The sequence below is a fragment of the Rhinatrema bivittatum genome, chromosome 1 (genome assembly GCF_901001135.1).
Source record: "Rhinatrema bivittatum chromosome 1, aRhiBiv1.1, whole genome shotgun sequence".
Taxonomy (NCBI): Eukaryota; Metazoa; Chordata; class Amphibia; order Gymnophiona; family Rhinatrematidae; genus Rhinatrema; species Rhinatrema bivittatum.
The window spans coordinates 680476321-680502599 of NC_042615.1; the positions used below are offsets into that span (position 1 = coordinate 680476321).

The 26279-nt window shown below is 42.5% G+C and overlaps 1 protein-coding gene across 5 annotated transcripts in view; it reads right to left on the bottom strand.

Annotated features, from left to right (window-relative positions):
* Positions 1 to 23305, bottom strand: part of MSH3 (mutS homolog 3) — a 597715-nt gene extending 574410 nt beyond the window's left edge. For all 5 annotated transcript variants that reach the window (XR_003852288.1, XR_003852291.1, XM_029574170.1 and 2 more), the window contains exon 1: positions 23096 to 23305. Coding sequence is in view for 3 of the 5 variants with exons in the window: in XM_029574170.1 (XP_029430030.1) it covers positions 23096 to 23230 (135 nt within the window). In the remaining 2 variants the exon portion in view is untranslated. The remainder of the gene's footprint in view (positions 1 to 23095) is intronic.
* Between the last annotated feature and the right edge of the window lie 2974 nt (positions 23306 to 26279).

The following is a 26279-nucleotide window of genomic DNA, read 5'->3' on the forward strand; positions in this document are numbered from 1 at the left end:
GACACCCACTGGACACCATCCTTGTAATAATTGTGGGGTTTGTAAGCTGTCTTTGTCATTAAATTCTTTTTTGTATCCTGCTGCAGGTAGACCCTATTATTTAATATCGACAACGTGATGCAACATCCGTAATTTATATAGTTCATTGCCCATGTAATTTATATAGGTAAAACATAAGAACACGGAAAATTAAAATCAGGATTATGGAACGCTGTAGTAGGATTCGTAACTCTGTTGCCAATGCTCCTCTTGTTGAGCACTGGCAGACGTATGAACATTCAGTAGATGATTTTCGTTTCTTTGTTTTTCAACAATTGGGAAATAGACGAGGAGGGGATATTAACAAAATGTTATTATAGGCCAAACAACATTGGATTTTCAATCTGAAAACTATTACTCCGAATGGTCTGAATGAGAAAATAGACTGGCTTTCAAGTTTTTTAATTCAACGTTTTTGATTGGTCAAGACATGCTATATATGTTCCTATTGGATATTTTGAGCCATTGAGCTGGATAAGTGCTGTGGCGTTTTTTTGCAGTTGATATCAGTGGATATCCTGAAAACCAGGCCTGTTTGTGGTGTCAAGGACTGGAGTTGGCCACCCTTGTTCTAGGGAATAACCTAGGGGAGGAAAAGACCAGCGAGAAAATATTGGCACAGTTCTATTGGCCAGGCCTACATAAACAGAAGTTTGTGTGTTTGTATTTCCCAACCCTCCCCACACACCCCTAAGCTCATCCTTTAATTTATAGACAGGTGACACTTTCATACTAAATAAATAAATAAATAAATACATTTATCAGCCTTTTAACTTAAATTCAGAAATTCTTCACACCTTATCAAGAGTTTAATCATTCCCTTGTAGGTCACTAGATATATAGTGAATACACTAATACATTTAAAGGACCCTAATTGAATGCATCCCTAATCCCATAGCAACCTAAAACTTAACTAGGAATTGAACAAATTTAAGATGAAGGCAGCAGTCCAGCAGCAAGAGAGGGGCCTCCCAGTCTTTTGCATCAAAAGTCACATGTATGATTTTTTACCCGCCAGTGAGAAATTGTACATGTGCATCTGATGCAAAGAGCTCTTATCTCTCAGAGAATAAGTCTGTAGGAGCTAAGACAGTCAGAGAGGTATATAGATGAGACCTTCAGGGACATAGTAGCGAAGTCCCAACTCCAGTTTGGCAACCCTGGTGCTGCCTTGGAGAAGGAAGGTCTTATGATCGGAAAGCATCAACCTGGTGCAGCAGAAAATTATCCTGTAGCAAGGACCTGCTCTCCAGATGGTGCAATGTCCACGCTACTGAGGATGTATCTCCCAAAGCCTACTGTCCAAGAGGGAAGGATTAGGTCGGCCATCATAGCTGGTAATTCAATTCTTAGGAATGAAGATAGATGGGTGGCTGATGGGCATGAAGATCACATCAGGTAGGCATGTTACCATGTTAAGGTGGCAGAACTCACGAATCACCTAGATATGATTTTAGACAATGCTGGGAAGGAGCCAGCTGTCGTGGCACACGTGGGCACCAATGACATAGGAAAATGTGAAAGGGAGGTTCTGGAAGCCAAATTTAGATTCTTAGGTAGAAAGCTGAAATCCAGAGCCTCCATGGTAGAATTCTCTGAAATGCTTTCTGTTCCACGCGCAGATCCCCAGAGGCAGGCAGAGCTCCGGAGTCTCAATGCGTGGATGAGACAATGGTGCAAGGAAGACTGATTCAGTTTTGTAAGGAACTGGGGACCATTTTGGGGAAGGGGGTAGTCTTCTCCGAAGGGATGGACTCCACCTTAACCAGAGTGGAACCAAGTTGCTGGCACTAAGGAGATAGAACAGTTTTAGACTAAATCAAAGGGAAAAGCCGACAGTCGCTCAGCAGCACATGGTTTGGAGAGAGGTATCTTCGAAGGATACCAATGAAGCATTAGGGTTAGGGCATCCCAACAGAGAGCTTCCAATAAGAAGAAAAGTAGTCCCAAGTGCCTATAATTAACTGAAAAGCAGAATGTTAATACAAAAAGAAAAAAAAACACACTTTGAAATGTTTGTATGCTAATGCCAAAAGTCTAAGAAGTAAGATGGGAGCATTAGAGTGTATAGTAGGGAATGAGGACAGATTTAATTGGCATCTCAGAGACATTTTGGAAGGAGGATAACCAAAGGGTCAGTGCTATACCAGGGTACAAATTATATCGCAATGACAGAGAGAATAATCTTAGTGGCAGAGTGGCGCTTTATGTCCGGGATGGCATAGAGTCCAATTGGATAAAGATCCTGCATGAAACCAAATGCACAATCGAATCTTTGTGAGTAGAAATCCATTGATGTTGGGGAAAGAGTATAGTGATAGAAGTATACTACCATCCACCTGGCCAAGATGATGAGACGGACAGTGAAATATTAAGAGAAATTAGGGAAGCTAACCAAATTGGTAGTGCAGTAATAATGGGAGATTTCAATTACCCCAATATTGACAGGGTAAATGAAACATCAGGACATGCTAAAGAGATAAAGCTTCTGGATGGAATAAATGACAAGTTTTAGGAACAATTGGTTCAGGAACCAAGAGAGGGAGCAATTTTAGATCTAATTCTCAGTGGAGCGCAGAATTTGGTGAGAGACATAACGGTCGTGAGGCTGCTTGGCAATAGTGATCATAATATGATGACTGGGAGGGAGACAATAAGTAAATCCATGGCTCTAGCACTAAACTTTCAAAAGGGAAACTTTGAGAAAATGAGAAAAATAGTTTTAAAAAAAACCCAAAAGTGCAGCTACAAAGGTAAAAAGTGTGCAACAGGCATGGACACTGTTTAAAAAAATACAATCCTAGAAGCTCAGTCCAGATGTATTCCATGCATTAAAAAAGGTGGAAGGATGGTCAAACGATTGTCAGCATGGCTAAAAGGTGAAGTGAAAGAGGCTATTTTAGCCAAAAAAATCTTCATTAAAAAATTGGATGGCTCCATCAGAGCATATAGAAAGACATGGTTTAATGGAACACAGTCAGCATGGATTTACCCAAGGAAAGTCTTGCCTCACAAATCTGCTTCATTTTTTTAAGGGGTTAATAAACATGTAGATAAAGGTGAACCAGTAGATGTAGTGTATTTGGATTTTCATGAGGCGTTAGACAAAGTCCCTCATGAGAGGCTTCTAAAAATACTACAGTCATGGGATAATAGGCATTGTCCTTTTGTGGATTACAAACTGGTTTAAAGACAGGAAACAGAGAGTAGGATTAAATGCTCAATTTTCTCAGTGGAAAAAGGTAAACAGTGGTGTGCCTCAGGGATCTGTACCATGGACCGGAGCTTTTCAAAATATTTATAAATGATCTGGAAAGGAATTTGCAGATGATACATAGTTATTCAGAGTAATTAAATCACATGCGGATTGTGATAAATTGCAGAAGGACCTAGCAAGACTGGAATATTGGGCATTCAAATGGCAGATGAAATTTAAAATGGACAAGTACAAGGTGATGATATAGAGAAAAATAACCTATGCTGTAATTACTCAATATTAGGTTTCATATTAGGAGCTACCACCCAGGAAAAAGATCTAGGCGTCATAATGGATAATACATTGAAATTCTCAGCTCAGTGTGCTGCAGCATTCAAAAAAGCAAACAGAATGTTAGGAATTATTAGAAAGGGAATGGTGAATAGAACAGAAAATGTCATAAGGTCTCTGTATCTCTCCATGGTGAGTACCTCGAGTACTGTGTACAGTTCTGGTCACCGCAACTCAAAAAAGATATAGTTGCACTGAAGAAAGTGCAGAGAAGGGCAACCAAAATGATAAAGGGTATGGAACGGCTGCCCTATGAGGAAAGGATAAGGAAGTTAGGGCTGTTGAGTTTGAAGAAGAGACAACTGAGGAGTGATATGTTTAAGGTCTACAAAATCATGAAATGACTTGAACAAGTTAATGTAAATCTGTTATTTACTCTCTCAGATAACAGAAGAACTAGGGGGCACTCTATGAAGTTAGCAAGTAGCTCATTTAAAACAAATCAAAGAAAATTTTTTTCACTCCGTGCATAGTTAAGCTCTGGAATTCATTGTCAGAGGATGTGGTTACAGCAGTTAGTGTAACTGGGTTTAAAAAAGGTTTGGATAAGTTCCTACAGGAAAAATACCTAAACTGCTATTAATGAATAAGCAATAATAGCTTGAGATTTATTTAATGTTTGGGTACTTGCCTAGGTACTTGTGACTTGGATTTGCCACTGTTGGAAACAGGATACTGGGCTTGATGGACCCTTGGTCTGACCGAGTATGGCATATCTTGTTTTCTTATGTTCTAAACAGGTCCAGTTGTATTGCTGATCCTGCCCTATTTGCCAACTCATAAAGCCTACTGGTGTATGGGGGGCACCTCTCATACCAATGGGCGTAATTGAGATTCCTTTCGATAGAGTAGACTTGAGCCTTATGGGGTCACTAGAGAGATCTAATTGAAGAAATAAGTACATCCACGTCATTCTTGACTATGCCACAAGATATCCAGATTGTCACAACAAACCCACGAGTAAAATACAATTTGATAACAAAACATTTTACTCAAAACATTGTGCACATACTAGTATGAAATAAGTTCCAAAAAATTATTTAAAGACCATCATAAACATGCAAAAAGAATGCATTAATGAACGCAATGTGTGTGGGGTATAACCATAAGTCACTAGTAGTAAAAGATAACTTTAAATATAAATATCTTGCAATTAGATGTAGAGGATACCAGTAAAATATTTTTTTAAGATTTTTGATATGCACATAAAAATGTCTTGATAAAATGATTGAGACACTTATCTGAAACAACTGCTTTGATGGTAAACAATTGAAACTGATGAAAAGTGCCCTATATTAAGGACAATCAGATTTCATGATGCCAGCAGAAGGTTACGGAGAAATCCAGTTTAAATGATGTCATCTGGGGACTATCTGAAATCCAAGTCCCGATGTTAAACAAGAGGCTCTCTGGGATCCAAATCCAATGTCACAACATTTCAAGAGTATAACCTCTCTCTGCTTCAGGGATTATGTACCGGTAAGTGTCCAAGGGTTAACCATCCTCATACACTGTCCATGGATGAACTAAAATTGTTAAAGGATTTAGCAAAAGTGCTAATCATGACAAGGCTTAGCAGCAAAGCAACTGCTCTGATAGTCAGCAGTGTGGCTCAACCCTGATAACCGCTATACTACAAGATATACAGAGGGTGTACCAATACAGAACAAGAAGAACCTGGCGATAGTGATCGCCCTAAGTTTTTTTCACAACTTGGGCTGCCCAAGGAGATCCTGATGGATCAGGGGATCCCATTCATATCCAATGTAATGAAACAACTCTGCACCTTGCTTAAGGTAAAAGACTCTGCGTATCTCGGTATATCGCCTGCAGACCAATGGCCTCATTGATTACTTCAACTGAAGCAAAGGTTAAGGAAATGTTTTGAATTAAGATGGCAAGAACTGGGACTCCTTGGTGCCCTGTGTGCTGTTCACAATCTGCAATGTGTCACAGAACTCAATGGGATTTTCCCATTTTGAACTACTATATGGGAGGAGGCAGAGAAGAATTTTGGATATAGCTCAGGAAACTTGGAAAGAGGAAAGAAACCCTGGGCAGAACCTCATGCACTCTGTTCTCCAAGTGCAGGATCACCTAAAAAAAAAAGCTGGAGAGGTGGCTCGCTATGCCTAGAGAAGGCTCAGGCTACCCAAGCCCGAGCTTATACTCGCCCCTTGGTCCAAAGAGTATTACAGCTGGGGAACCACGTTCTTGTCCTCCTTCCCTCTTTGGAAAACAAGCTGCTAGCCTATTGGCAAGGACCCTATTAAGTTTTGAAAAAAACAGAGCCCATGGATTACAAATAGCCCAGACAGATCTACCACATAAACCTTCTGAACAAGTGATTTCCACAGGTATGTGGAGTGGTACAAGAAGAAGAGTTTGGTCCAGAAGATGGACAAAACTCAGATCCTTTTTGGAGGGCAGCTGTCCACTGCACAGACAAACTACTTAAAGCAGCTGGTGAAGCAAAACAAGGGCATTTTCTCAAACCTAACAGGTCATACCTATCTGGTGCAGCATGACATTATGCCTTCTGGAAATGATTTGCAGCAACGACCTTATCGGATTGCTGCGTCATTGATATTGAAGTGAAGGAGATGCTCCGGTTTGCAGTTATAGGGAAGTCTAACAGTGACTGGTTCTCATCCATAGCGTTGGTGCCAAAGTCAGATGGCAGCATAAGGTTCTGCATTGATTTTAAAAAGGTCATTGAGGTCTCAAAACTTGAATCATGCCCGATGCCTCGAATGAATGAGCTGATCTGGGATCAGCCCAGTTCATCTTTACCTTGGACCTTACACAAAAGGGTATTGGCAGGTGCCTCTCATGCCAGCGGCAAAGGAGAAGACTGTATTCTCAATGCCTGTGGGACTTTTCTAGTTCACCATCCTCCCTATCAGAATTCATGGCAGCCCGGCAACATTTCAGTACTTGATCAACCACCTGCTCCGCCCACATCAAGGGTACGCAGTCACCTATTTGGATGTCATCATGGTGTACAGCCCAGAACCACCTAAGCTAACTCCAGGCTGTGAGAGTCAATCTGAGGAAAGTAAGACTCACAGCCAATCCTAAGAAGTGCTTCCTAATGGAGCAAGAAGTTCAATATCTTGAACACACCCTGGGGAAGGGCAAGGTTTATCCGCAGACCCAGAAGATCAAAGCGATCAGCCAGCTGGCACAGACCCACAAACAAAAGCGAAAGTGAGAGCATTCTTAGGCATCACGGAATACTATAGAAGGTTTATCCCCAATTATTCGGACAAGGCGAAGCCTCTCACAAAGCTGTTAGTGAAGAAAGCACCAGAGAAAGTTCAGTGGTCAGCTGAAGCAGAGAAGGCCTTCCATGCTCTGAAAGAGGCGTTATGCTCCTTCATACTTCACTAACCCTTCACTGTGCAGATCGATGCCTCAGAAGGAGGCTTAGGAGCAGTCTTAGTCTAGGAGAAGGATGACCAAGAATATCCTGTGCCATACATTAGCCGGAAGCTGATGCCACGAGAAAGGAGTTACGCAACAGTCGAAAAGGCAGCATTGGCAGTCAAGTGGGCCTTAGAAGCCTTGCCCTGCGTAATGAACCACCAACTACTCCTTTGGATAAATAGAAATAAGGAGTAGAATGTGAGGGTGATAAGATGATTTCTGGACCTACAGCTTTTAAACTACAAAATAAAACATAGGGCAGGAAAGAACATAAGAAATGCCATACTGGGTCAGACCAAGGATCCATCAAGCCCAGTATCCTGTTTCCAACAGTGGCCAATCCAAATCACATGTACTTGGCAAGTACCCAAACATTAAATAGATCACTTATTAATTACCATAATAGCAGTTTATAGACTTAACCTCTAGGAACTTATCCAAACCTTTTTTAAACCCAGTAACACTAACTGCTGAAATCACATCCCCTGGCAATGAATTCCAGCATTTAACTATGCGCTGAGTGAAAAAGAATTTTCTTCGATTTGTTTTAAAAGAGCTACTTGCTAACTTTATGGAGTGCCCCCTGGTCCTTCTATTATCTGAGAGAGTAAATAACCGATTTACATTAACTTGTTCATGTCCTTTCATGATTTTGTAGACTTCTATCATATCCTCCCTCGGTCACCTCTTTTCCAAACTGAACAGCCCCAACTTCTTTAGCCTTTCCTCACCCCATATCATTTTGGTCGCCCTTCTCTACACTTTTCAAGTGCAGCTATATCCTTTTTAAGATAGGATGACCAGACTTGCACACAGTATTCAAGATGCAGTCTCACCATGGAGCGATACAGAGGCATGACGACATCCTATGTTTTCATTTTCCATTCCCTTCCTAATAATTCCTAACATTCTATTTCCTTTTTTGATCGCCACAGCACACTGGGCCGATGATTTCAATGTATTATCCACTATGACACCTAGATCTCTTTCCTGGGTGGTAACTCCTAAGAAAAAAACTAACATCGTGTAACTATAGCAAGGGTTATTTTTCCCTATGTGCATCATTTTGCACTTGTCCACGTTAAACGTCATCTGCCATTTGGAAGCCCAAACTTCCAATCTCACAAGGTCCTCCTGCAATTCATCACAATCCGCTTGAGATTTAACTACTCTGCATAATTTTGCATCATCCACAAATCTGATCACCTCACTTGTCATACCCCATTCCAGATCATTTATAAATATACTAGCCATTAAGCCCGTAACAACGGGCTACATTTAAAAAAATTTTTGGTCCATTTCCTTTCCACTCCCTCCCCCTCATCTCCCCCCTCTAGTCTCCCTCCCCTCCCTTCACTCTCTCCTCCCTCCCTCTCACCTCCCCCCACCTCCCCTCTCTCTCTCCTCCCTCTCTCTCTCCTCCCACCTCCCTCTCTCTCCTCCCCCACCTCCCTCTCTCCCCCACCTCACTCTCTCTCTCCTCCCCCCACCCCTCTCTCTCTCTTCTCCCCCCCTCACTCTCTCCCCACCTCCCTCCTCCCTCTCACCTCCCCACCCCCTCTCTCCCCCCTCCCTCCACCTCCCTCTCTCTCACCTCCCTCCCCTCACAGCTCATCCACAACTGGCAGACAGGGGCGTGTCCCTCCCTCGCGCGCGTCGCCGGAGCTACTGCTCCTCCCGCTCCTGCTTGTTGCCGTCGCTCCTAAGGAGCCAGCGCCATTTTTTTTTGCTGACACGCTGCGCTCTGGCCGATGTGTGCGCATGCACGGTAGAGCTGCTCTCTACTGCGCATTTGCGGCACGTCGGTCCGGGCTCCCTTATAGGTATGATTAAAAAGCACCGGTCAGGTACAGATCCCTGAGACACTCCACTGTTTACCTTTTTCCACTGTAAACTGAATATTTAATCCTACTCTGTTTCCTGTCTTTTAACCAACTTGCAATTCACAAAAGGATATCGCCTCCTATCCCATGACTTTAGTTTTTTTTTAGAAGCCTCTCATGTGGGACTTTGTCAAATGCCTTCTGGAAATCCAAATATACCACATCTACCGGTTCACCTTTGTCCACATGTTTATTCACCCCTTCAAAAAAAATGTAGGAGACTTGTGAGGCAAGACTTCCCTTAGGTAAATCCATATTGGCTGTGTCCCATCAAACCATGTCTATCCAAATGCTCTGTATTTTTATTCTTTACTAGCTGTACCTGGCCACGCGTTGCCGTGGCTCAGTCTGGTTTGATTTCACAATGCGCATTAGCTCTGCTCCGGCCGTCCCAACTCCCTCCCCCCCTTCCCCGGCGGTGGACGGACTGGCTCGGCGATTCTTTTACCCTTTCCTCCTCCTGAGTGTAACTGTCCGGCAGTCCCTACTCCCTCCCCCCTTCCCCAGCGGCGGAGTAATGGGCTGAGCCATTTCTCGGAGCGGCGACTCGTCTGCCCTTTTCTCTTCCCTCCGTGACACCCAGCATGTAGCGCAGAGCTCTATGGTCCGCACATGCGTGGTAGAGCTGCTCTCTACTGCGCATTTGCGGTCCGTCGGTCAGAGATAGCGTGTGTCGCTTTTACGTCCAACAGATGGCGCTGTTTTTCCCAAAAAGCATGTTTTTACCTGTCACAGGTGTGACATCTATATAATATAGGTATATAAAAACACGCACGAAATCGAATGCAACGTTGTGTCAAAATTTCCAAGCAATCAGTGAAGAACTTTCGGAGATTTAAGATTTTGAACAAACGAGCATTTACATTTTTATTTATATAGATATTTTCCATGATTTTTCCCAGCACTGAAGTCAGGCTCCCTGGTCTATAGTTTCCAGGATCCTGGATCCCTTTTTAAATATAGGGGTTACATTGGCCATCTTCCAATCTTCAGGTACATCAGATGATTTTAATTATAGTTACAAATTTTTATTAATAGTTCTGAAATTTCATTTGTTAGTTCTTTCAGAATCCTGTGGTATATACCATCCGGTCCAGGTGATTTACTACTCTTCAGTTTGTCAATCAGGCCTACCACATCTTCCAGGTTCACTGTGATTTGGTTTAGTTGATCAAATTCATCACCCATGAAAACCTTCTCTGGAACGGGTATCTCTCAAACATCCTCTTCAGTAAACACTGAAGCAAAGAAATTGTTTAATCTTTCCATGATGGCCTCTTCTTCTCCAAGTGCTCCTTTAACCCCTTGATCATCCAACCGACACCCTTGCAGGCTTTCTGCTTTGGATATATTTTTTAAAGTTGTTATTGTGAGTTTTTGCCTCTATGGCTAACTTCTTTTTGAATTTTTTCTTAGCCTGTCTTATCAATATCTTACATTTAACTGGCCAATGCTTATGCTTTATCCTATTTTCTTCTGAAGGATCCTTCTTCCAATTTTTGAATGAAGATCTTTTGGCTAAAATAGCCTTTTTCACCTCACCTTTTAACCATGCCGGTAATCATTTTGCCTTCCTTCCACCTTTCTTAATGCATGGTGGCCCTGGTACAGGCAGGTGCTCACCCGAATAAGGGTGAGCTGAGGGGGGGGAATGATGTGAGAGTGTCTATAGGAAACTCCCTCAGACGACCTTAAGGGACCAGGCACAGCTGTCTTGCCTGATGTTCCTTAAGATACAGACTCACAAATAATCCTGGGTGAAGGGAAGAGCCCTTTACCAGAGTACAAGAACTCAAGGCCTAGAAATGTTAGTCAGGTCCCAGGGAGCAGGCAGGAAACCAGCCTACACTAAAACCTACTATATTTGATATATATACTACCTAAACTTAAGGTAAGCTGCATTCTTTGTTTTGGATCTGCTTTGCACTGTAAATAAATTGCATATAATGTAAACAGCCAGAGTTTACCTCCTTAATCCTCCTGGCTGTTTCCCAAGCCACTATCACCCAAGTTACCACAGAGATCCAGTGACCAGTACTACACACAATACTCAAGGTACAGTCGCACCATGAAAGTGTGATAGAGACATTATAATATTTTTTGTATTATTATCCATGCCTTTCCTAATAATTCCTAGCATTCTATTTGCTTTCTTGGCCACTGCCACACATTGAGCATACGATTTCAATATAATATCTACGATATGCCTAGCTGTTTTTCCTGGGTGGTGATTGTCAATGTGGAACCTTGTATTGTATAACTATAATTTGGATTGCTCTTTCCTACAAAGAAAAAGCCTGCGCCGGCAGGAGACTTGGACGGTCTTATGAAGCCTTTCTGGAGATTCAAATTAATTGCGCAGTTGTATGATCTGTGTGGAGACAAAACATCAGCAGCTTCTTTTGAGAATACATCTTGGTAAGATGCATATTGAGGCGGCAACCCAGGCAACAATGGGATAGTTGGCATGCATGGTATTGGAGAGACTTCCATCAAGCATTTGCCATGGCAATCTGGACCCCAACGTGAAAGTTCCAAAGTGGCCCAATTGAATTGTGGCATATGTTTCTGCAGCCACGGTAGCCCAAGTACCAAGGGATGCATGGCCTTCTCTAGCACAAAGAAGGAAATAGTCTCTGTATGAAGAGCACCGGTACGTAAGCTCACAGGTTCTGTAAGCAGGGTTACTTTACCCGGCAAGGGCTCTCCATGAATACATGACAAAAGTAATGGAAACGTCATGGTAGTGGTGGGGATCCGCAAATGTTCCACTAGACGTTTCAAAATGAAATTTCCCCCTGCCTCAGAATCCACTAAGGCAAGGGTCTGGTATTCTAGAGGTCCACAGATTAAGGATACTGGAAGAGAGAGTGGAGGAGAGGGTGCAGTTAGACCTAAGAAGAGGCCTCCCACAGGACTTAGGTCTGGGAATTGTCTCTCTTTAGAAGTCAAATGACTGTGGCCCAATTGAATTGGTTCTTCTTTGCCACCAACAGGTCCTGGGTGTGTAGGCCTGGGTACAGACTTGACACTAGTCTCTCCCTGAAGTGGTCTTCTGGGACTCTTGACCTCTTGAACCTTGTCACGAAGTCGGCGGTCAATTTTTGCTGCCAACTTCATCAGTTCTGCTAAGGTTTCAGGCATTTCACGAGTCACCAGCTCATCTTTCAACCAGGAGTTCAGGCCTTCAAAGAAGAGGTTTTCAGGCACCTAGGGTCCCAATGTAATTCAGAAGCCAATGTCTTTGCACTTGTCCACAATAAAAATCAATCTTTTCTTGTTCAAAGACTGAAGAGACACCACTCTCCCTGCCGTTTCCCTTACATTATACTTTTTCAGCACTGGATAACAAAGAAGCTCCAGCAATAGAAAATGAAGAGATATCTGAAAGAGATGTACTCACTACTTACCCAGAAACATCATCAAATGTCACAGAATGAAAATCTGTGTAGACAGTTGGTAAAGATTTTTGTTACATACAAAGTTTAGTTCTTGAGCATTGTGGTTGCATTTCATCCATTCCATTTTTTCCAAAATCTAAAGTCTTTAGCCTAGTTTTGTAATGAGCATTTTATTCTGGAACCACCTAGAATAATGTCTGGTAATTGGGTGGGGTAAAAATTACTACAAATAAATAAATGGAAGCTTCTTCTCTCGGGAGACTCAGTCAGCAGAGGAACCAATCTGGGAAATCATTTTGATGGGGACACAATGGTTAAATGCCTTCCAAGATTCTCAACCAGTAGAAATACCAACCAGATAATCAATACAATTATAGAAGAAAGTAGAGGCTTCGATATCAATGTTCATCAATAATCTGGGGTCCAATGACCTTACTAGAAACGGTATCCTTGACGTAGAAAAAGATTTCCAAAAGCTAGGGAAGAAGATTAGATACAAGGCAAATACCATTGCCTTTTCGGAAGTATTACCTATTCATGGATGGGGAAGAACAGGCATTACCATACAGATAACTTCAATTTCTGGCTCAAAACATGGTGTAAAGAAAGTGGTTATGGATACACTGGAATCTGGGGCCATGCACAGAGCAATAAAATGTTATAAGGTAAGGATGGTCTACATTTCTCCTTGGCAGAAAAAGATGGTAAGCGAGAAATTCAGATCACACAATATCAGGCATCTAAACCAGAGGGCAGGGGTGGCAGGAGGTGGCCAATTAAATTGGTTTGTAAGCGCCAAGCAATACAGGAAGTGGCAGAAGAAAATAAATCAATCAGCTCCAAAAAGCAGAAAATGGGATTAGGAAGAGCAGCAAACCAAGGAAGAAAAGTTGGAAAGCTATGATCACAAATGTCCGTAGTCTGGGCAATAAAATTCCAGACCTGCAGGCTCTACTGATAGAAGAGGACTTGGACCTTGTTGCTGTTACGAAGACATGGCTCATAAAGTCTACTGATTGGAAATCGACCATCCCAACCTATAAATTAAAGAAGAGCAGAGGATTAAAGAATGCTCACCGGCGAGACCAGGTGAGCATTCTGTGCATTTGCACGGGGCGGCACATGCAGGAGAGGCAGTGAGCTGGCAGCAGCAGGAGAGGCCACAGGACCACCGGCAGCCAAAGGAGAGAGGCTGCAAGCCCCCAGTGCTCAAGCCGCTGCCGCCATCGGAGAGGCCATATGCCATTTGGTGTGCCTGCACTGCCTTTGACATCATATATTTATTCGGTGTGTTGGAATTGCTCCCTGCCTGTAGGTTGGAATTTATTTATACTTTTACTCTTTTCATCTTACAGCGATCATTTTGGAAACCTAACTAGTTGTTATAAAAATAAAACCACATTTCTTTTTCATTCTACCGTGTTTTTGTTTGCATTATTATTCAGCCTTCTGATCTAGTTGAGCTTAGAGGCTGGGGAGGCGGCGAGCCGGCGGTAGCAGGAGAGGCCATGGGACCGCTGGCAGCCGAAAGAGAAAGGCTGTAAGCCGCCAGCGGCCTTCAGAGAGACCATGTGCCATTTTGCGTGTGCCTACCCTGCCGTTGACGTCATATATTTGGCATATCAGCATTGCTCCCTGCCTGTGGGTTCTGCTCTACCCCCCCCCCCCCCCTCCAAATCAGGAAGGACCGTGGGGCTGTGGCGGAGCTCAACCCACCATGGCTCGAAGATAACAGGAGGCCATGTGTGTGAGTGACTGAGAGCATGTGTGTGTCTGAGAGCCTGTGGGAGCCCATGTGTCACATATATAATGTACCTATGAGGGAAAGGAAGCATGTGTATGTTAGAGAGAGGGAGTTTGTGAGAGAATTAATGTGTTATTGTGCATGTGTGTGAGACAGAAGACAAAATGTGGGCATCCTACCTCCCCCAATCAATGACAATCTCAGGGTGACTGGAAATCAGAAGATCACAGGTATGAAGAGCAAGAGATATTTTTAATCCTTATTAGTTTTAATTATTAGGTGTAATTTGATAATTCTGCTTTTTTTAAATATTTAATTTTATTTGGGGGGAGGGACTAGAACATTTTTTTTAATTATTGGATTTTTTATTCATCAGATGTTATGAAATATTTTAGTGGTGTTTGGGAAATTTTGTATGTTCTTTTCATTAACTGTTTGAAATATGTATTCTCTTTATGAATATGATTTTACTATATGATTGTTTTATATTTCTTGATTTTATTTAATGTTTTTATGTAGAATGGCAATGTTTCTGTTTTTCCATTGTTGTTCTGCATGTAGAGACTGGCTTGTTGTGGGTTCCAGTTCAGTTCTTCTCACACATTTCTGTTTATACTTTCTGATCTCTTTATTCTGTATTTGGTGAGAGTCTGTCTGTGTTCTGCATATGTGATAGAGGTGAGATATTTTGTTGGCATGTAATTTCTGTGTAGGGATCTATAGCAACCTGGTTTCCTAATAAGAGTTTTATTGGTGTAATATGTGCAGTGTTGCCTTTTCAAAGTTAAGGTTGTTTTGGTATGGGAGGTTTACTATATTGTAAGGGTAATTCTGTTTGTTCATGGCTTTCTGAGGGCCAAGCTCACACCCAATATGCATTATAAAAAGTCTAATTCCATAGGAGTTCCAAGTGTCTTTTTTGCAGAGAGTTTTCTGGTTGGCACCACAGGAGTGCATGTAAATAAAATATACATGTTATATATTATTTTTGCCTCAGCAGACTGTACTTTTGAATGTTCTTTTTCATGTAAAATTTATTATAAATGCATATTTTAATTGTGTGTGTCTGTAAAGGATGTGGGGGGTGTGCAAGGCTGTAAGGTTAGCCTAGGGAACATAATACCTTTCCCTATCCATGGATTCTAGGGTGGGGGGGGGCACGCCAGTTTTTAAATCATAGGGCCGGATTTTAAAAGGGTTACACGCATAAGGTACGCGCGTAACCCTTTTAAAACGCCCCTGCGCGCGCCAAGCCTATTTTGCATAGGCTTGGCAGCGTGCGCAAGCCCCGGGACGTGCGTAAGTCCCGGGGCTTGCAAAAAGGGGCAGGGTGTGGCAGAGTGCCCCGACACAGCGGCCTGTGTCAGGGCCTGCCGCGCCAGCAGACAGCCGGCGCACATAAGTTACTACTGCCCGGAGGCAGTAGTAACTTTTCGAATAAAGGTAGGGGGGGTGGTTAGATAGGGCCGGGGGGGTGGGTTAGGTAGGGGAAGGGAGGGGAAGGTACAAGAGGGTGGATGGCCCGTTCCCTCCGAGGCCACTCAGGGCTCGGCACACGCAAGGTGCACAAATGTGCACCCCCTTGCGCGCGCCAACCCCGGATTTTATAAGATAAGCGCGGCTACGCACGTATCTTATAAAATCCAGCGTACTTTTGTTTGTGCCTGGTGAGCGAACAAAAGTACGCGTGCGCATAGATCTATAAAATCTACCCCTTAAATTGCAGGACAGAGCCAGGCTTTATTTGATAGGCCCAGGACAGACACTGAATGAATCGGGAGGGGGGGGGGGGGGGCAGCACAGTAATTTTCCACATGGGGCAGCAAAAAAGCTAGCACCGGCCCCAAGAGGACGGGAAATGGGAGGAGCAGCTCTTTTTGTCAAAAACAATATCCAAGCAACTGAAATGCAAGGAATATGGTGTAGAGAAGCATTATGGGATTTCCTACTAAAAAGAAGATGGTACTTCCATTTACATTGGTGTTTCCTATAGACTTAGACTCAAACAGAAGGAAATGGATAGAGATCTGGTCAAAGACCTCCAAAAAGTAGGAAAGAAGGGATACGTGTTACTCGTTGGAGATTTTAATATGCCAGATGTAGATTGGAGTATCCCTTCTGTGGAATCTACAAGAAGTTGAGAGACAGTGGATGCTCTGCTCTAACAAATAGTAATGGACTCCCTTGTTGATGCATTAGTTCTTTAGCTCATGCATTACTCATATTTATGCCTATCAACATTGTTCACTGTCACTTGCCCATCCCAATTTAACTCACCGTCTATTTTTAGCTATTTTCTACATTTACTCACGTTTTTGACGAGTTATTGTTGTCTATTGAATATTTATGTTATTATGTTCAGAAAATCTGTTTATTGTAACTTATGCTTATGTTCTTATGTTCAGAAAATCTGTTTATTGTAACGCCTTAACCGCGACAGTTTTGTTCTATGGAAACCGACCTGATTCGATATTTGTATCGAGAATGTCGGTATATAAAAATCCTAAATAAATAAATAAATAAATAAATAAATAATGGATCCTACAAGGGAGAGTGTGACACTCAACCTAGTGCTCACAAAAGGGGATACTGTCTCTAATGTCCATACCATCAGTGGTCATCAGATGGTATGGTTTGATATTGCAAATAAGATACAGAGAAGTCATATGAAGACCTGAGATTTGAATTTCAAAAATACGGACTTTGTCAAAATGGGGTCATTCCTGGAGAAAGAACTACAAGATTGGAAGAAAATGGGTGAAGTGGAACAACAGTGAGCCAAATTAAAAAAGGATCTATTATAAAGGCAACAAATCTATATGCTAGAAAAGTAAACAAAAGTAAGAGGAAAAAAATGATCTGGTTCACAAAGGAGGTGGCTGAAAAAACAAAAGCAAAAAGAACAGTATTCAAGAAGTATAAAGGATCTCAAAAAGAGGAAGAATATCTGGTGAAACTGAGGGAGACAAAGAAATCAGGAAAGCAAAAGGTCAAGCAGAAGAAAGGATTGCCAAAGAGGTTAAGCAAGATGACAAAACATTTTTCATATATAGAGAAAGAAGGGAGGCCCGAAGTGGTATAGTGAAGTTGAAAGGTGCTAAGGAGCAATATGTGGAGAGAGACGAATAAATGGCAGAAATATTAAACAAATATTTCAGTTCGGTGTTCACTAAAGAAAACCCTGGAGAAGGACTGTTGCTGTTTGACAAGACCATAGATGGGGGTGGGGTAGACAAACTTAGTTTACAGAAGAGAATGTATGGGAAGATCTAGGAAAACAAAGGTCATAGGGCTGGGTGAAGTACATACCAGGACACTAAGGGAGCTAATAGTGAAATGTCTATAAACTGACAGGTGGCTAGACATGAGGCAACATGGATTCACCAGGGGAAGGTTCTGTGATTGATTTTTTTCATTGGGTGACTAGAGAATTGGATCAAGGAAGAGCACGAGTGCGAGTGGGCAATATGGTGGTGGAGTGGATTACAACAAGTTGACTGACAGGAGACCAGTCAGCAATGGTAAATGGAACCTACTCTGAAGAGAGACTAGTGTTAAGAGGAGTGCCACAAGGAACGGTGTTGGGACAGGTTCTGTTCAATATCTTTGTGAGCAATATTGCAGAAGGGATAGAAGGTAAAGTTTGTCTATTTGCGGATGATACTAAGATCTGCAACACCATAGACAAATCTGAAGGATAAGAGAATGAAAAGTGATTTAAAAAACCTTGAAGAATGGTCGAAGACTTAGCAGTTGGGATTCAATGCCAAGAAGTGCAGAGTCATGCATCTGAGGTGAGATAATCCAAAAGAGCTGTATATGATGGAGGGTGAAAGACTAATGTGCAGGGACTGGGAAAGGAACCTTGGGTTAATAGTGTCTGGTAATCTGAAAGTTGCAAAGCAATGTGACAAGGCAATAAATAAAGCAAGAAGATTGCTGAGCTGCATAGAGACAATAACCAGTAAGAAATAGGAGGTGATAATTCTCTATGTACAGGTCCTTGGTAAGGCCTTACCTGGAGTACTGTTTTCAGTTTTAGAGATTGTATCTCAAAAAGGAATTAGACAGGATGGGGGCGGCCCAGAGAAAGGCAACTAAAATGATGTGGGATCTGTATCGGAAGACTTAAGAGGAAAGGCTGAAGGATATGAATATGTATACTCTGGAAGAGAGGAGGTACAGGGGAGATATGATACAGATCTTCAGATGCCTGAAAGGGTTTAATGATGCACAATCCTCAAACCTTTTCCACTGGAAAGCAAACAGTACAATTAGGAGTCACGAAATAAAACTCCAGGGGAGACAACTCAGAACCATCAGCAAATATTTCTTCATGGCGAGGGTGGTTGCCGCCTGGAATGCCCTCCTGGAAGAGGTGGTGAAGATGAAAACATAAAATGAATTCAAAACGTCATGGGATAAATACTGTGGATCCCTAAAGGTTAGAGGAGGAAATGAAGAAAGGGTGCAAGGGAGAAACCTGCATGGAGCAGCAGCTACTACTCCTAACAGAAGGCATGGGGATTACTACCCTTAACCAATTAGCTTTTAGTGGTTTTGACGAACTGCAACTTCGCTCTCCACTTCAATGGTGTGGGAGCAAAAAGGGAAATTGGATTCAGACTTCAGCCAACGTTGGGCCCTAACTTTTACAATCCAGGGTAATGATATGCAGACTATAATATAAATCTCAAATAATTTTTCTTAAAAAGAGATATTTATCTCCTTTCAATCCAGAACTTTAAAACAATAATTATTTCAGCAGCATAGTAAATGCATTTCTATGCCTCACATCTTAATAAAATATATGTTCATACAGAAGAGGCTTGCTTGAAGTGAACAGCACATATCCCTGGCCTCAGCATTAACAGCCAGCAATCATATGGCTTCCCACTTCCCCAACAGACTGCTTGGAGAGTTCAGGAGAAGAACCAAGCTTATCATTCCTAATAAGTCCATCAGAGAGTCAGAAGATTAAGACTGCTTATAACAGGAAGTTCCATTCCAATACAATAAGAGTCTATTTTCCAGGACATACACCCCAATATATATGAATCCCAAATAAAGGGCCCTCATCAGAATCCTCTTCCACCCCTGACATAGCTTGAAAATTTGGGGTAGATAATACACCAAATTAAAAATTTACATGTGCAATCTCATAAGCCTTCTTTCCTTCAGAATGTAGGCTAAAAATAAAATGAATAGCTGAGAAGGGAGAAGAAAGCAGATGGCTGAGCAGCGAGACTCCAAAGAGGGTAGCAAGATTCCACATGCACTCTGCATGGCCCTAGGTAAGTCACTTTATCCAACAGAATTTGTGTCACCTGCTTTCTGGAACACAAGTGCATATCCTGTCAGAATAACTTTGCTCTACCTTGACATGTACTAAAAATTGGTGTGGATTAGACACGAAACACATTGGGGGCGTTTTTGACGCGCTAGCTTCACCCCTTCTTCAGTAAGGGGTAATAGCGCATCGAAAACGCGCGTCCAACCCCCCCCCCCCCCCCGAACCTATTAGCGCCCGCAACATGCAAATGCATGTTGATGGCCCTATTAGGTATTCCTGCGCGATTCAGAAAGCAAAATGTGCAGCCAAGCCGCACATTTTACTTTCAGAAATTAGCGCCTACCCAAAGGTAGGCGTTAATTTCTCCGGGCACCCAGTAAGTGCACAGAAAAGCAGTAAAAACTGCTTTTCTGTGCACCCTCTGACTTAATATCATGGCGATATTAAGTAGGAGGTCCCGAAAGTAAAAAAGAAAAGTTAAAAAAAATAATTGAAATCGGCCCGCAGCTTGAAAACCAGACGCTCAATTTTGCCGGCATCCGGTTTCCAAACCCGTGGCTGTCAGCGGGTTTGAGAACCGAAGCCGGCAAAATTGAGTGTCAGCTGTCAAATCCGCTGACAGCCACCGCTCCTGTCCAAAAAGAGGCACTAGTGTCCCTAGTGCCTCTTTTTGCCGCGAGCCCTCATTTGAATACAGAATCGCCCGCTCTCCCGCGACTTTTACTGTATCGGCCCGTAAGTTAGAATGTTCCAATAGAGGTGGTTGTAAAAGATGAAGAAGCCCAGGTATCTTTAAATACAGAACATGCCGATAAAAATGACTATCATCTGATAATAAGCAGGTTTTTTTTTTGGTTTGAAACATTTTTATTGGTAAACAGCGCAATATACATCACAAGTGGATTATTAAGTACCGAATACAATAACATGGTTATCATCATCATATCCCATCAACACTGAAAATCCACGGTTAGTGAAACACTATATACTCTAAGGCTGTTACCGTTTACAATATAAGTTCAAACATACCCTACCCGCTGCCCAATCCACCCGACCCACCCCGCCCCCCCTCAGGACCAGACCTTGTTGGAATAAGCAGGTTTTAACTACATTTAAAAACAGAAATACCAACAAACCTACTTTAAAATATCCATATGCAAATGCTAATAAAAGTAAACTACGTAAAGTCTGAAAAATGAGACTGGAGAGCTAGAATATATGGCACTAACCATATCTTGAACTGCGTGGAAGGAGGATAACCAATGGGACAATGTGGTTCCAGGATACAAATGATATCAACATGACAGGGCAGTTAAAATGGGTGCAGGGATGGCGCTTAATGTTAAGGTTTGTATAGATTCAAGCATTGTAGGAAACAAACTGCACTCTAGAATCCTTATGGATAGAAATTCCATGGGTAAAATGAAAGAAGATAGTAATGGGGATATACTATCGCCTGCCTGGGCAAGATGGGGAAATAGACTATAAATTGCTAACAGAGATTAGACCAGCTAGAAAGAGACAGATAATAAAATAATAATGGGAGACAAATTACTCAAGTATTGATTGGATAAATGTCACATCAGGACATGCAAGGAAGATAAAGTTTCTAGATGCCATTAATGACTACTTCATGCAGCACTTGGTCATGGAACCAACTAGAGGGGGAACCATATTAGATCTAGTTCTCAGTGGAATGCAGGATCATTAGGGGGCGTGAGCAGCAGCGGCAAAGAGGAGTGGGGATTCAAATGCATGTATGGAAAAATAATCCCAACTACAGGTACACAATGCTAGGTTCACCACCCAAAAAAAGGATCTCAGAGTCCTTATGTCAACACCTTGAAATCTTCGGCTCAGTGTGGGCAGTCAAAAAAAGCAAATAGAGTGGAAATCTGTTGGACAAAAAAAAAAACTAGGAAATTATTAGGAATTATCTGGAAAGGAAGAGAACAAAACTTAGAATTTCATAATGCTTTTGTATAGATCCATAGTGTGACCATTCCTGGAGTATTATGTGCAGTTCTGGTAGCCCCATCTAAAAAAAAAAGACATAGCAGACATAGAATAGGAAAGGCGCCAAAAAATAAAGAAAACTGATAGACTCTCTTATGGAGAGATTAGAACTATTTAGTTTAGAGAACAGATATGATTCAGATTTATAAAATTATGAATGGGGTGGAACAGCTACATAGGAAATGGTTATTTAGTCTTTCAAACAACACTAGAACCAGGGGACACTCCATGAAACTAGCCACTTGCGGATTTAAAACAAATTGTAGTAAGTATTTTTTTTTATTCTGCACACACACACACAATGGAATCTGTAGCTAGAGGATGTGGTAAAAGCAGCTAACTGTTCAAAAGTGGGTTGTACAAGTTCCTGAAGGAAAAGTCCATAAACCAAGTAGACTTGGGAAAGATAGCGCTTATCCCTGGAAGTGAGAAACAAGAAACTAATCAATCATTTGAAATCTGCTGGATACTTTTTCCCCCAGACTGGCCACTGCCAGAAACAGGATCCTGGACTCGATGGACCTTGGTCTGACTCTGCATGGCACTTATTTCCAGTCGGGTCGATACAGTAAAAGTCGCGGGTCCCGGCGCACGCACAGGCACTCTCCTGTGCGAGCGATTCACTAAATTAATTTATTTAAATTAGGGAACGCGACAGGAGCGGCAGCTGTCAGCGGGTTTGACAGCCGACGCTCAATTTTGCTGGCGTCGGTTCTCGAGCCCGCTGACAGCCATGGGTTCGGAAACCAGACGCCGGCAAAATTGAGCGTCCGGTTTTCAACCCGCGAGCCGCGGGCCCATTTCAATTTTTTTTTTTTTTTAATTTTTAACTTTTTATTAACTTTGGGGGCCTCCGACTTAATATCGCCATGATATTAAGTCGGAGAGTGCACAGAAAAGCAGTTTTTACTGCTTTTCTGTGCACTTCCCCGGCGCCAGCAGAAATTAATCCCTACCTTTGGGTAGGCGCTAATTTCTTAAAGTAAAATGTGCGGCTTGGCTGCACATTTTACTTACTTTATCGCGCGGAAATACCTAATAGGGCCATCAACATGCATTTGCATGTTGCGGGCGCTATTAGGTTCGGGGGGGTTGGATGCGCATTTTCGACGCACTATTACCCATTACTGAATAATGGGTAAAGCTAGCGGGTCGAAAACGCACGTCCATTCGCGGGTTAACAGTATCGGCTTGTTAGTTATTAGGAAGATGGGACACACAGAGATATATGACAATAACATAAGTATACTTTTCTTATTCACAAAGTAGGCTAAAAATTATAAATCATGTTGCAGTTCTGGCTGAATATCCATCTACACTATAATACTAAAAAGAAATACATTTACTGCACCATAAAAGAAACATAAAAGAAACTAGTTGTAAAAATGTTACTACTCGGAAAAAAAGGAGATAGCAATTTAATATTTAATCATTTCATTAGAAATCATACATTAGAAGTATATTGCTTATTTTTTCTTGGACTGATATTGTGTTATCTCACAGCAGTTAACTATTACACCCATCACATAATAATATAAGTCCCAAGAGAAATAAATGTTTTAATGCTCGCATATTTCACAAGCGGCATACATATGACACAAATATTTAATATCTTTAACATTAGGTTAAAAACAAACAATTATCAATTTACTCCAGCATGCACGTGGTATTTGTATCGATCCCCATCCCCCTTGGACCCGGAACAGCTATAGACTCATAGGTCCCTCCTGCCTATCCCCTAACCTTGTCCGCAGGAGACAGGATCTCTGGAGCCGAGAGACTGCCGCTCTTTGCACTAGAAACAGCCACCGGCCGAAAAAATTTGCTGATCACCACCTGTCTCGGACCGGCCATGCCGCCCCGTCTCTGTCGCTGCATGACAGCACAGCAACATTTACTACTGCAGAAGACTAAGCCTGCACATCCAACGGACCCGAAACACACTGTGCGTTCCAAGCCTCGTTCTGCAGCCCCGGACCAGCTAGCTAGAGAATTCATTGGTTCAATGAAGGGAAAGGACGAGACAGGCTGACACAACCTCACAGTGATTGGTCACAGCCACTGTCTGTAAAAACAAGGTTTAAAGGTTAGCGGGAAATTATCTGACAGATGTATTAGAAGCACACAGCAGCAAACCTTTCAGTTTCCAGACCAGGTTGCCATTTGCAGGGTTAGACGCACACTGGCATCTGGGGCAAAAACTAAAGTGTAGGTTCAGTTGTGGCAGGTGTTCGGCAGTTCTGCCTCAATAACATTACTTCCGGCACGGGGATCCTATGCAATTATCCATCCTTAATGCTAGGAAATACTGATTATGAACAGTTTTTGCACTAGGAACACTCAATAAATACAAAAGGGAAAAAAAATATTTGTATGTCTGTAAAAATGTCCTTTCAGTCCTGCATTTTTTTACATTTTGCACATGTTAAAGAAAGTTTTCCACTATGTTTTAAAAGAACAGTTATTTGCAGGGTGTATCGAATACTAATTAGTTACAACCACGCTATGCAGAAAACGGTCCACAGTGAGAATATGGGATGCGATAGACAGACTGAGCAGAGTTAGGTCAACTAATGATTGGTATCTTGCCACTCTATTATGTAAAACATGCCCACAACTAAAAGTTAAGGTTGACAGTAAATAGTTATGAGTTGGCATCTCTGCTTCAAACTCACTAATCTATGATGGATATGAGATTTTTTTTTATCTTTCAACATTCGAGACTGCGGTCTCGAATGCCGGTATATAAAAATCCGAAATAAATAAATAAATAAATAAATAAATCTTTATTAAACAATAACAATATAAAACGTGCACTATCCCTAGCTGGACCTTCCCTATGGAACTCTATTCCCACCCACCTACGCCTTGAGACCTGCGCCAAAAAATTCAGACAAAATCTCAAGACCTGGCTCTTTACTCGAGCCTACACATAAACCCCCCAACTTGTCACTCCTCTCCCCCCACCAATCCACCACAGATCCCCCCCCTCCCATCGCCTCACCACCGATCCCCCCCCCCTCCCCTCCCAAGCATACTACCGCTCTCCCCACTTCCTAACTCTCTTCCCTAATTTTTATTGTAAATAATTCACCTGTATATAATGTTTCATTGCGTATATCTAACCATTTTATTACGCTTTTCAATTTGTACAGTATTTCCTTTGTTTTCCCCCCTCTTCCCCTCTACCCAGTTCTCCTATCAGTTTCATTGTAAAGCCCCGTTGGCCACGTTATGTTACATGGAAACCGATGTGATGTTTTCCTAACAAATGTCGGTATACAAAAATTGCAAATAAATAAATAAATAAATAAAACAAAACAAGCAGAGTGCAATACAATTGCCTGATTTGGGAGGGCAGGCAGGTTTCATACCTGCTTGCCCATGGTAATATCACAGCCAGGCACACTGTCAGGCCGATACAGTAAACCACGCGCCCACTCTCCCGGCGCACACACTGGCCACTCTCCTGTGCGCGCGATTCAGTAACTATTCAAATTAGGGCCCGTGGTAAAAAGAGGCATTAGGGACACGCTAGTGTCCCTAGCGCCTCTTTTTTGACGGAAGCGGCGGCTGTCAGCGAGTTTGACAGCCGACGCACAATTTTGCCGGCGTCGGTTCTCAAACCCGCTGACAGCCACGGGTTCGGAAACCGGACGCCGGCAAAATTGAGCATCCGGTTTTCAACCCGCGAGCCCATTTCACATTTTTTTTTTTAAATTTTTAACTTTTTTTTTTTAACTTTGGGGGCCTCCGACTTAATATCACCATGATATTAAGCCGAAGGGTGCACAGAAAAGCAGTTTTTACTCTCTTGCTTTTCTGTGCACTTCCCCGGCAGAAAATGACCGCCTACCTTTGGGTAGGCGTTAATTTCTTAAAGTAAAATGTGCAGCTTGGCTGCACATTTTACTTACTGTATTGTGTGGGAATGATAAATAAATAAGGGCGAGTGGGTGGGATGAGGCAGCAGCACAGTAATGGCAATAAGGAGTAAAGCTAGCGTGTCAAAAACGCGCATCCAACTCCCCCGAGACTAATAGCGCCCGCAACATGCAAATGCATGTTGATGGCCCTATTAGTCATTCCCGCGCGATACAGTAAGTAAAATGTGCAGCCAAGCCGCACATTTTACTTTAAGAAATTAGCACCTACCCAACGGTAGGCGTTAATTTCTGCCGGTGCTGGAGAAGTGCACAAAAAAGCAGGCTGGCCGGGGGGGGGGGCGTTGACTGGGATCTTGCGGTCTGACAGAGCAGTCGTTTGTTTGTGTTCAAAATGAGCAGGGGTGGGAATTGATTGCTCCTGATCACAAGGTTTAAGGGAAAGGGGGGGAGCTGAGCAGTTCGGGATCAGTTACGGCTGATAAGCGCTCTTGTTTGCCATTATTGTGCTGCTGCCTCATCCCACCCACTCGCCCTTATTTATTTGTTTGCTGTGTTTTGCTGGAGTTGCTTGTTGTTGCAGCAGGGCCTGGGCAGGTTGCCCGAGCCAGTTGGGGGTCCAGTCTTGTGCTGACTGGTTGCTTGACCTAATGGTGGTTAGGTCCAGGTCTTCGGCAGGCATAACTGGGTGCAGTTGTCCAGCGTGCGGCTCCTTGCTGGGCAGTGGCGGAGGTTGTGGGAATTGCTTGTGCATTGTTGATAAATTTGCCAGGTCAAGTGACTTGCTAGTGTTCATCCTGCTGGTTGGAGGAGGATGTTCACTGGGTGTGACATTATCCTACTTTGTGTTCGCTCAGGCACCTATTTGTTTGTGAATAAAGCTGTGGCCTGTTTGATTCAATTTCGGTGTCAGTGTATTTATTAGTTGTATTATTGTAAAAGGGCAGATGCGAGAAGTGTTTGTTCTGGCTTTTTGATGTTACATGGAAAAAGGAAAATTTATTTTTCCATTTTTTATAATTCCATCCCTCAGTCCCTCCACC